The 12,039-nt window shown below is 57.1% G+C and overlaps 1 protein-coding gene across 1 annotated transcript in view; it reads left to right on the top strand.

Annotated features, from left to right (window-relative positions):
- LOC144944083 (cullin-9-like) overlaps window positions 1–12,039 on the top strand; it is a 36,285-nt gene that overhangs the window by 11,709 nt on the left and 12,537 nt on the right. The window contains exons 12-28 of the mRNA XM_078872148.1: window positions 436–685; window positions 2,106–2,202; window positions 2,435–2,662; window positions 3,591–3,681; window positions 3,887–4,058; window positions 4,189–4,294; window positions 4,434–4,529; window positions 4,820–4,995; window positions 5,529–5,671; window positions 5,809–6,033; window positions 6,154–6,287; window positions 6,385–6,567; window positions 7,074–7,231; window positions 9,269–9,470; window positions 10,066–10,267; window positions 10,878–11,029; window positions 11,848–11,977. Of these exons, the coding sequence (XP_078728274.1) occupies window positions 436–685; window positions 2,106–2,202; window positions 2,435–2,662; window positions 3,591–3,681; window positions 3,887–4,058; window positions 4,189–4,294; window positions 4,434–4,529; window positions 4,820–4,995; window positions 5,529–5,671; window positions 5,809–6,033; window positions 6,154–6,287; window positions 6,385–6,567; window positions 7,074–7,231; window positions 9,269–9,470; window positions 10,066–10,267; window positions 10,878–11,029; window positions 11,848–11,977 (2,745 nt within the window). The remainder of the gene's footprint in view (window positions 1–435; window positions 686–2,105; window positions 2,203–2,434; window positions 2,663–3,590; window positions 3,682–3,886; window positions 4,059–4,188; window positions 4,295–4,433; window positions 4,530–4,819; window positions 4,996–5,528; window positions 5,672–5,808; window positions 6,034–6,153; window positions 6,288–6,384; window positions 6,568–7,073; window positions 7,232–9,268; window positions 9,471–10,065; window positions 10,268–10,877; window positions 11,030–11,847; window positions 11,978–12,039) is intronic.

Below are 12,039 nucleotides of genomic sequence, written 5' to 3' on the forward strand. Positions count from 1 at the left end.
CAACCTAAAAGTTTATATATCCCGCCACACATAGCCTACATGTCATGTAATTACATTTTGGTATGTGTTTAAACGGGGGGGGCGCCAATTTTATAGTTCGTCCCCGGGCGCAAAATATCCTAGCTACGCCACTGGTTAGCACACTGCGCTACGAACCCGGTGACCCAAGTTAGATCACCCCCCGCTCACAGACAACACCATTGATGATTATTTTAACCGGTCCTGGGCCTCCCCTATATTGACTCGGCCTCAAATGAGTACCTGGCGGGTTTGTTAACATGCCCACTAGGGAGACAAAGGTGGCCGGGCGTGGTGTTGGACACCCACCTCGTGTGCCATTTCGGCCTTCATGGGTGCCTGCTGACAGCACTTGCTCCTACAGTTTAAGGCTATATGAGGGATCTTTGTGTGTGTTCGGTCATGTGGCTCGTGCAGACGTGGCGTCGGAGTTGGTGACCAAGCTGCATCGGTTGCAGCTGCCAATGCAGCTGCGGAGCAGCGAGTTGTGCCGCAACAGCCTGCTGGTGCTGGACGGCTGGCTGTCGGGCGAGACCCCGAGGTCACCCAACGACATGCAGCTCGCAGCCGTCATGGCTGCCCTGGGCGAGCCTGACGCATTCCGCAACATCCTCGCACAGATGGACGCCCTGCGCTCCGACAAGGAGTTGCAGCTCGCCGTGCTGCGGTGGGTGTGGGAGGGAGGGTGTCTGCGTGTGTGTGTGTGGGAGGGAGGGTGTCTGCGTGTGTGTGTGTGGGGGTGTTGTGCTAGGAGTGGTAGTGTAGTGCTGCGTGCTGCGCTACCAACCTGGCGGTCCCAGTTCAATTCCTGCTCACGGCGAACACCGGTGACGATTATATGAACTAGTCTTGGGCCTCCCCTAGGTCGACTAAGCCTGAAATTAGTACTCTGTGTAAATGAGCCCCTCCCATAGTCTCTTGAGTTCTCACCTGTCAAACCAAAATGAACTTGACATTTTATGTACAACTTTTGAAGTTGGTATCTGACCTTTGGACCTTCCAGAGTTCGTGGCTCATTCTGGCCATGTCTATTTCTGGCCCCACCGGTTTGGCGTGCGGCGTGCCACCCCTAACAGCTGCAAAGCTCTCTCGGTGGTTTGTGGCCAAGTGGACCCAGAATGCGAAAAGGGGGCATCTTTGTTTTAGTGACAATTGCCGGAGGCAAAGCATTAGCGCTTCCAATGTCCTTGTGGCCTGTACCAGCGAATTATGGGACAGATGTGAGAAACCAGTGGGGTTATCAAATAAATAATTCACTCTCATTGACCTTGTAAGTGTAGTACCGTTGAGGACGCGTCCGACACTGGTCAGTCGGGCTACGGTACCCGGAGTCCCAGAGTCCTGGCTCTGGTTCACGGGACCATGCCGCTGGCTCGGTCCTGCGCGGCCCTGACAAGGGCGGCGTCGCAGGGGAGTCCAGGGCTCTAGCTAGGCAGTCTTCGGTCTTCAAGAGTTTACTTAAACATTCTGCCCCGAGCCCTCTGACACATCCCCCTTTATACTCCACCCCCGCTGAGGGGTGGGGCCCCGGGCTGCCTGGTGCGGACGTCGTTGAGAGCACCCCCCCCCGTGCACTCACGTAGCCCCGCCCACTGTGTTTGTTTCCCATAAGCTGCCATGCATAACGGCTCTCTCTCTAACACCCCTACACATACAGCTCCTCCGTAACACCCCTACATAAGTATTGCCACCTCTGGTGGACTATAAAAATGTGCTTTGTGGGGTGATGTGGTGTAGTGCTGTGGTGTGGTGTAGTGCTATGTGGTGTGATGTGGTGTAGTGCTATGTGGTGTGATGTAGTGTAGTGCTATGTGGTGTGATGTGGTGTAGTACTGTGATGTGGTGTGGTGTGATGTGGTGTGATGTGGTGTAGTGCTATGTGGTGTGATGTGGTGTAGTGCTATGTGGTGTGATGTGGTGTAGTGCTATGTGGTGTAGTGCTATGTGGTGTGGTGTAGTGCTATGTGGTGTGGTGTAGTGCTATGTGGTGTGGTGTAGTGCTATGTGGTGTAGTGCTATGTGGTGTGGTGGTGTGCGGTGTTACGGGGTGGGGGGGGGTCACTGTGCTGTGCGGTGTGGTTTGCTAGGATCCTGAGCCGCCTCGTGGAGCGCGACTCTCTTCCGTGGCACGAGTTTGTGGAGACGAGCCTCGCTCCCATGAACACGCACATCGGCGACAAGGAGGTACGCGCACCCGCTCACGCACGTGCGCCAACACACGTTCGTGCGCACACGTGCACACACACGTGCACACACACGTGCACACACACGTGCACACACACGTGCACACACACGTGCACACACACGTGCACACACACGTGCACACACACGTGCACACACACGTGCACATACACGTGCTTACATGCGCATGAGAAGTCTATATCTTTGCGTCGGTGATCGTGCGTGCCGGGTGCAGGTCCAGCAGGAGTTCATCACTTTGCTCCACCGCCTGGCGGTGGACAACAAGGATAATGCAATTGTCATGTGCCAGCTGGGGCTGCGCGAGGCCATCGGCCGCTCGCTCGAACGGCACGGACTGAGCCTGCGGCTGGCGGGCGAGCTGCGCGACCTCGTCGCCGACTGTGAGAAGCACGCCGGCCTCTACCGCCGCCTCACCACCAGCATCCTGGCCGGCTGCATACAGGTCACGCGCCTACACCCACGTGCGGCACTCGCCTACAGCCTGGTCGTCTCCTAGTCGCTCTTCTATCGCCACTGCTGTGGTCGCTGTTCCTGTGAACGTCGCTTATTGAGTCCCATGTTGAGGTCTACCGGACACTGGCTGTTTCGTCACATCCACACCACGTTCAACCTCCACTGCTGGTCACAACGACACACTGACCCACTCGTCTCTCACCCACGCTCCTAATTATACACTTCCCTAATTACTCACTCACCCACTCACTCAAACCACTTCTATTTCTACTTCTTCCCCCACACTACTCCTCTTTGGAAATCACTTTGCCAAATCTCTTGTAATAATAATCATAACCTTGCTGCATTAAATTTAATTGTTAACTCTTGTCCAATTCAAACTTTGGGAGTGCTGTTCGGTGCTCGCTGTTCGACCGAAAGTTGCAGGGTGGATGTCTCGTTCACCGCTGAATCTCTGGACACGCAAGCGGTTAGCGCTCATATTATTTAGAGGGGGCGTAGCACCACTGTTTTTAAAGACATTGTATTCACCGCAGAGAACTGTAGCGACATAACCACACACTAGGATAACTGGTGCCGAACGATGCCTCGCCCTCCCGCATGGCCTTGTGGGAGCCTCGGTACCGATGAAGTTATTTTTTTTGTTTTTCTTCCTGATACCGTACGTCATTGGAAAGGCCCCGTTCCGATGACGTACAGAAGAAAAATTGATGGCGTACGCATATGTCATCGGAATGGTAAAAGGTTAATAAGAAAGCATTTGTCTGCAGAAGTGGCCCGCAGCGCATCCCGCACAGCATGTGAACGGTTCCTCATCCACCTTGTCCCGTTGGGACACTCTGCCGTGTCCCTACGAGCAGCTGTGTTTGGTCATGCGGTGGACTGCGCTCATACCCAGTTCATTTCCCACTCCTCAGATGGTGCTGGGCCAGATTGAGGAATCGCGGCGCACCCACGCGCCAATCCACATCCCCTTCTTCAACGTCTTCCTCCGCAACCTGTGCCAAGGTAACCTGAAACGCTCCCTCCCGGTTGCTCCACCCCACACTCCCAGTCGCTTTCCCCCCACTCCAGATCGCCCCCCCCCCCCCATCCCACTTCCGGTCGCTCTTCCCCTCTCGTGAGCGTTCCACCCCACCCTACGTTCGCTGCACCGATGAACGCCGTGTGACGGCCCAGCGCCCGTTGAGCACCCATGCTGTGCGGCGTGCAGGCTCTAAGGTGGAGATGAAGGAGGACAAGTGCTGGGAGAAGGTGGAGGTGTCCTCGAACCAAGCGCGGGCCGCCCGTCTAACAGACGGTAACGCCAAGACCTACTGGGAGTCCAACGGCAGCACGGGCTCGCACTACATCAACATCTTCATGCACAAGGGCGTCGTGATCCGGTACGTGGGTCAGCGAGAGCTAGCGAGCGCCACGCACCCGGCACCCACCCACCCAGCGGTTCGCGCGTGCGGCGCGTGTGGCGCGTGCCTCGGAGTGACACGAGGGGGACCCCCTTACCGTGGCGCGCAGGCAGCTGAGCGTGCTGGTGGCGATCGAGGACTCGAGCTACATGCCGGCACGGCTCGTGGTGTTGGGGGGCGAGGACCCCACGGACGTGAGCACCGAGCTCAATGCGGTGAGGGTGACGTGCGACGCATACGGGGGGAGGACGGCGTGCCCGCAGGGGTGCCCGACGGCGTGCCCGCGTGACGTGCCTGCGCGCCGCCGCCACTCACGCACGGCCGTCTCCCGTCCGCTGTGCGTTCGTGCGGCAGGTGAACGTGCCGTCGTCGGCCAGCCGGGTGCTGCTGCTGGAGAACGCCACGCGCTACTGGCCCATTGTGCAGATCCGCATACGGCGCTGCCAGCAGGTACCACACGCCGCAGAGGCCTTGCGTGGCATGGTGCGGGATGTTATAGGCTTTGAGGCTACACTGCTGTGCGACACTGGGTTCCCACAACTATGCTCCCGCCTTTAATAACCCGCCTTTACCAACCCGCGTTGACCAGCGTGGTGAAGTGTGGGTAAGTCACCCCCATGATTCACATGGGGTGGGGGAGGTCACCGGTGTACTGGGGGAGCACAGGTTGGGAGCCACCGGTCACGGCTCCACGGGCGATCTCCGTCTTCCTGCTGGTGACGCCGTTCCCGTGTGCACAGGGAGGGATAGACACGCGTGTGCACGGGTTCGAGATCCTGGGCCCCAAGCCCACGTTCTGGCCCGTGTTCCGCGAGCAGCTGTGCCGCCGCACCTGCCTCTTCTATACGGTGAAGGCCCACACGTGGACGCAGGCGCTGGGCCACGACCGCACGCACGTGCTGCAGCTCTACAGCAAGTACGTTTGTGGCGGCACCATCCTCGCGCTCGCACGGCGGGCAGCATACACGGCGTGGCCCACTGGCGGCCGCGTCCACCTTCAGCCCAGCCCAGGACGACAGGGGGCCATTATTCTAAAACCGCGCGACTGTTGTAAGATAGATTAGTCAATGTCAGACTCGTTTTACTAAATAAGTTTGTTTTGGTGGATGTTGCAGGACATGCTTGCCTGGTGCCCAGTTTTAATTTGCTTATGTGGCCTGAAACGTTACCTCTGTAACGGGTAACATTTCGGGCAATGGTCCTTCAGAACACAATGGGCTATAATAGGCGACGCGTCGGCTATCATAGACCGTTTCCCTTATAAGGCCACTGTGCTATTGATGAATGTGTTGAGTTTTGTTGCTATTTGTGCTTTTCACCACTGCCAAAGCAGCAGCGTCACCAAATAATTCGATTTACAAGGAGGTGGAGTGGCTACAGTGGCACGAAACGGCAGCTTCGTCCTATTTGTTGATGTCATTGTCGTGTGGCGCTCATGCTGGCCTGCAGGATGAGCGCAGTGTTGCGTCACGAGCAGCAGTTTGCCGAGCGGTTTCTGCCAGACTTGGAGGCGGCGCGGGCCCTGGGACAGACGTGCTGGGAAGCCCTTGCGACGCCCATCATCAGCAACATCTCCACCGTCAACAAAGGGGGTGCGTGTACTTTCCTGCGCGCACACGCACACAGGCTGACGAGCGCCATAATCACAATCTGAATTTTATTATCCGAGTAAATAACTCTTTTTCAAGGGTGACTCGTTGTGTCGTGCGTGCGTGTGGGGTGCGTGCAGATGAGAGCAGCCCGTTCGCCTGGCTACTTGTGGAGTACCTGGGCGCGGGCGGAGGCCGCGGAGCCGGTGTGGGGGAGGCGACGGGCGGAGGAGTCCCCCGGCGGGGCCAGCGCGGGAAGTCGCTGGTGTTCGCATCGCGAGCGCGCCGCCTGTGCCGCCTGCTGGTGCACGTGGACACCAGCCCTGCCGCCATGGAGGGCACCATCCGGCCACCCTGCAAACCCGGTATGCGCTCCAAACGGTGCGCCGCTACGCTGCTTACCAGCGGGACGGGCGGGGCCGGGGGGCCGGGCCCACGGCCCACCCTGGGCAGGCTCGTGCAACGGTTTGCCTCTCTCTCTGCAGACCTGAAGACGAGCAAGGGCAAGGAGCGCAACGGTTGCAGCGCACCGGAGGGAGGACAGGAGGAGAAGGCCCCGCGGAAACCCAGCGCCATCGCGCAGCTGGCGTCTTGCTGGGCCGGGGTGGTGCAGCAGCAGGCATGGGCACGCACGGCACTGGCGCGGCGAGGCCGATTCACGTATCCCCCTCCCCCCGCCCCCCACGCTAATGGGACCTGCGTGGGCACGGGTGCAGGTGTCGACGTTTCTGGACTTGAGCTGGAACGCGGCCGATTTTGCGGAGCTCTATCAAGAGCAGTTTGCGAGGCTGAGTGGCGCCATGCGTGAGCTGTTTGGGAACCATGCAGCCTTCATGCTCGCTCTGCGAGAGGGCTTCCGCTCGGCCCTGCTGCACCTGCCGCACCTGCCCAGCGTCAAGGTGCTCCCTCCCTCTGTCCCTCCCGCGGGTGCTGCTTCAGCTGTGCGCTCAGGACTTGTTTACCCAGCTAAGGTTTTGCAGCCGGAGGCGATGATTTCTATTGTTAATCGGGAGCAATGTTGCTGTGAGTGATCCCAATTGAGCGGTTGTAGTTTAATTTTTCTAAATTGGAAAATTTGGACTGCGACCCCCAGCACACGGTGCCCTCCGTCGCAGGATCTTGAACGTTCATTGTGAAGCAGACAGCGTGGAGTGATTTGTTTCTTTAGAACTGCTTTTTGTGCTTGGTTGTCCTTCCCCCGCACCTTCAATTTAGCACGTTTAGCTACGTACGGTGCGAAAAACGTTATACAAACATACAACATACCAGAGCGGCTTCCCAAATTGGTTGCTGCGAACCTCAAGTCACTGCCCCGTGGGAGCGTCCCGTACTCGCTGCGCCATGCTCGCTGTGCCATGCTCGCTGCGCCATGCTCGCTGCGCCGTGCTCGCTCGTGGGTGGACAGGTGGCCGAGGTGTTGGCTCAAAATGTGGACCGGCGCATCCGGGCACTGGGGGTGGCACGGGCCAGCGGGGACGGCCTGGCGCAGCTCATGTCCTCCTTGGAGCCAATCACCTTCCTCTCCGGCCTAGAGATGGCCAACACCTTCGAGCACTTCTACCGGTCTGTGCATTGCTACAGTGCGTGTGCGCGCATGTTGTCATGTGGTACAGATACAATGGGAGTCTGATCGATGCCTTACTATGGTTAAATGATGGCTCGCTGTTTTATATACTGATGCTCTGGTAACTGCTACTCACTCTGAGAAGGACTTGGAGGCTGTGCTACTTAATCTGGAGTGTGCCACTAAGTGGTGTGGAGCCTTACCATCAACCCCACAAAAACTAAGCACCTGCCTAGGTATTTTGTGCCATCAAACACACCACCCCCTCAACTCCCCATAATTAGTGTTGGGGCAGTTGTGGAGGGAGTGGAGAAGTCCGAACCTTGGTAGTGTGCTGCCAAACCTGAGCCAGTCATAAGCAGAGGTCTCGCCCAGAATCAGTTGAGCGGCATTATCTTTCCATCAGCTGTGCACAACTGTGTGAAAGCTACCTGGTCTGTTGCTTCACATGAAGCTTTGCGTCTTCTCGGCTACAGTTATGCCCTCCCTTCTATGCGAGTGCAACATGGACCCCTCTGAAGGAATATCTGCGCTGGTTTTAAACATCCATGGTAGCCTGCCTACGATCCCTCCTGGGTTTAACCAAGTTGGATTGTGTGAGGAGCTCGCATCCTTGAAAGATTTGGACACATTTCAGTGATCTCTGGCTGGCAAGGCTGCGTTGGCTGGGTCAAGTAGCCCGCATGCCCAACCACCGCATGCCCAACCACCGCATGCCCAACCACCGCATGCCCAGGCAGCTTCTGTTTGGCAAGATAGAAAGGGGCTACAAGGGCGCAGCATGGGCTATAACAGAGATTGACTGATGCGGTACAGGAGGATGTGGAGCTGAGTGGATTTGCTGATGATAGTGGTGTCAAGATCGGCCTCTATGGAGGAGCTTTGACTTTGTGTGTTCGTCTGTGTGGGGGGGGAACGGTAGTGTAATGGTTAGCGCATTGCTACGAACCTGGCGACCCAAGTTCGAATCCCGCTCATGGCCAAACATCACTCGGGAAATAAAGATGGCTAGGCGTGGTTCTGACCCACACCTGCCCTTATGTGCCATGTAAACTGGTCTTCATAGGTACTCACTAACAGCACTTTTACTCGCTGCCTGACTGCACTATACAGAGATCTTTGTGTTCATATTAGCTGATGACCTATTAATTGCTGCTCAATCTGAGGCAATTGAAGTCTCTGGCTGGTAGCAGTGGTGTTAAGATTGGCCTCTGTGGAGGAAATTTGTGAAGGACACTACTGGAAGCCGCCCTTCAGCACCAACAGAGGGCGGAGGAGCAACGATTCCTGCAGGGAGTCACCACTGTGTAGTGCAGATGCCATCAGTGGCTGCTGGTTGCGAGTGTGTGCGCGCGAGTAAGCTGTGTGCATGTATAGAGGAGTGAAATACGCAGTGCGCACGGTGAACAGAGGGCAACTGAGGGCAAACAGGTGCGCGTGTGCAACACGAGGGTTGCACGGATAAAGCGCCACCTTCGGGGAGAAGCGGGTGCAAACGGGGTCGACCGGGTGTGCACGTTGAGACCGTAGGTGTTGCCAGGGAAATGGGAGATGAGGGTTTATTGATAGGCCAACTGACGCCGGCCTGGCAGGAGCTAAAGAGACGCACGAGAGGTCTCGGATCATGAGCGGAGAGATATAAGGGTGTGCGTGTTCGGAGAGGGGGTTGTTGTTGCCGGGGACGAGTGAAGACATCTCGCCGCTGCCACTCACGCCGTCGCCGGGCGAAGGGCAGTGGCGGGGGTGGAGATGTAGAGTTGCTGTGTGCGCAGACGCTGAGAGCAGAGCTGCCGAGTGCAGGTTAAGCGAGGTGGAAGGGAAATGAGAGTTGGGAGAAGTTAAACGTAAGTTACCGTATAGATAGTTATAGGAGTGCCTACAACTGGTGCAAGAATAGGTGAATAAAGTGTAAGCAGGTGACTTGTTACAACGTGTTGGTGTGAGTCATTTTTGAAGGCACTACACATGTAACAGGTTTAGTTTTTGGGCTGCTGCTGCTGCTCATGGTTGACGTTGCTCGCCCCGTGCTGCGTCAGGTTCTACCTGTGCGAGCGGCTGCTGGTGCTGTGGGCCCTCTGGCTGGAGCCGCTGGTGAGCGCCCAGCTCGAGCCCTGCTTCCCGGGCCGCCTGCCCCAGCGCATGCTGCACGACCTGGCCGACTCGGAGCGTGCCGCCACGCACTACACGCAGTACCGCCTGGAGAAGCTCGACCGCAGCCTTGCCTCCTTCTCCGACGAGGTGAGGGGGGAGGCGGGTGCTCCGTCCGGTGAGGCGGGGACAGCCAACGTCGTCGGGCCGAAAGGGGGGAACCAGTGGAGCCATGAGGGCGTGCGCTGCTGGTGTCAGGGTCTCGGCGTGAGCAGCATCGGTGATCAAAGAGGCCGGGTGGCTCTGGTCAAGGTGCGGAGCCGGCACCGCTGAGATTCTGGGTTCAAAACCAGGCAGCAGCCCGCGATTAAACCGGATTCTCACGTGTGGTGAGGTTATGGTTATAAGCCTGGTTGATAATGACTGCACAAAGAGATATTTGGCCAAAATCACAGCCATGTGACTGTAATGGTTCGATTGCCATGTGACAAACGACTTCTTAGTGGCAAGCGTATGGGAAAGCGCTGCCCAGGACTGTGTAGAACTGATGTCACCCCTCTCTCAACACGAACGGCTCATTCTGCGGGAGTACGGCATGGAGACCTTGTCTCGCGACGTGACACCGATGGCGCAGTTGGAATCGAGGGTAGAGATGGAAAGGCGGTGTGAGCGATGCGCCCAAGGAGGCTGTTGGCCACACGGCCCGACACCCACTGCCTCCGTGCCAACTTCTGTCTGGGTGCAGGAGATGGAAGACGAAATGGAAGAGGAGGAGGAGGAGGGGGAAGGGGGGAGCCCTTCCACTTTTGCCCCAGAGCTGCAGGTCATGGTGCTCTCATCGGCCTTCTGGCCCGTACCCCCTTCCGCGCACATGGCCCCCCCAGCGGGGATGCTGCCGCCACCATTGCTCGACTTTGTGCAGGAGTACACAGAGTTCTACTTCACAGGTACGCATAGCTACATTTGGACGTGTACGGCACGCGTACGTATAGCTACGCGCAGACGTCTATGTAGTTGCACGTTGTCCACTGCTGGTCGTGCTGCTTGTTTGACCACCGTGCCAATTAGTGCAGGTCGGTAATGCCCGCAACTAAGTCAGAATGCATACTTGGAAACAACTACGCACACGGATGTGTACACATGCCCGTGTGTGTCTGTGATATTGCATGGCCCCACGTTGTGGTTATAATGGTTCGCACACGGGACACGGCTCGATCCCGCGGCGTGGCAGTTGAAACAATCGCGCAAGCTTCCTCAATCTCCCCCCAGCTTCGTCCACCCCAGCCGGAATAAATGTGTACAAATCATAGTGTGTGTCACCAGATCTCGTGCAGTGGGGTAAAGTGTGGGTACTCCCACCTCTTCCAAGATGTCTGACCAGGCTAATAGAGTAGGCCAAAATACCCTTCTGACAGCAGTAGTATGACCAAGAAATTGCAGGGCTGCACCTTTGCCCTATATCATTTGATCACGTAGCGTGTTCCTTCTTTCCCAGGCCGCGTCGTGCTCTTGTTGGTTTCAGTGCGGTTGTGTTTCACTGCTGCGTGCGACGTGCAGAGCAAAGGCTGTTTGGCGTTTGGCACCAGCAGCCCAAGAGGCTGCAGTGGACGTGGCTGGGCCGCGCTGTGCTCGCGTCGCCAGACGGTCGCTTCTCGCTGCTGCTCTCCACCCTGCAGATGTTCGTCCTGCTGCTCTTCAACCGGCAGCAGGTGAGGAGCCTCCGGGCCCACGCTTTCTTCTTGCGCGCGCAGCGATCGGCGATAGAGCGCTCACCGATTCGCTCTGGTCGCTCGCTCGCTCGCTCGCCGATGAAAGGTTGCTTCCTTCTCACTCTTTTGTGGCTACTGCCAGGGTTGCTGTTCCCTCGAACGTCACTTTGTTTCCTCTACCCACGTTGAGGACAAGGTCTATGATGAGACTGAATGTCTCGTCTCATCCGTACTGACGGTCACTGCTTCGTGCGTTCTCAGATGCGCTTCTGCGGCCGTCTGGAACGCTCTTCCTTCCGATATTAGGAAGCCACTGGAGCTATGCACTTTTAAATAATTTAGATTGAAAACTCTTGTTTTTAGAACTGCTTTTTGTGTTTAGTTTGTGGTCCTTCCTCCACACCTCGGATTAGCACGGTTGACTATGTACAGTGCAAAAGAAGTTCAACAGAGATAGGTGACCCCCGCACCTACGACCTAATTGGTTCCTGGACGACGGTCACAAGTTGAGTTGTCGTCAATCGAACCCTTATTTACCATAGGCACATGTCACAACGCTAGTCTTGCTGCTTCGCTGTGGAATTCCCTCTTTACCCAAGCTCTTATAACAACCTTGCTTTATTTCAAGAAACGCATTGCGCTTGTTATCTATTTCACCTTAATGGTGTTATTTGTTGCTGGCCACTGAGCATTTTTGACATTTGGGCCGTGCTTCGCTACCATCAAACAAAAGAACAAAGTAATCCTTGGGAACCGGTGAACCACACTGCGACGCGGCTGCTGAGCTCGGCACGTGATGGCCGCGTGGTGGCGCACAGGAGGTGCTCGTGGAGGAGGTCGCACGCGTGACTGACGCGGCGCCGTCCCTGCTGCGCCCGGCGCTTGCTGCCCTGCTGCGGCCCAGCGGGGTGCTCACCTCGAGCGACGCCGACCTCGACTCGCTCACGGGTGAGAGAGCACGCGGAGCACGCCCCACGCACACTCTATCGACGCACGCGCACATCTACGCA

Source organism: Lampetra fluviatilis, chromosome 33 (assembly GCF_964198595.1).
Source record: "Lampetra fluviatilis chromosome 33, kcLamFluv1.1, whole genome shotgun sequence".
NCBI classification, from domain to species: Eukaryota; Metazoa; Chordata; class Hyperoartia; order Petromyzontiformes; family Petromyzontidae; genus Lampetra; species Lampetra fluviatilis.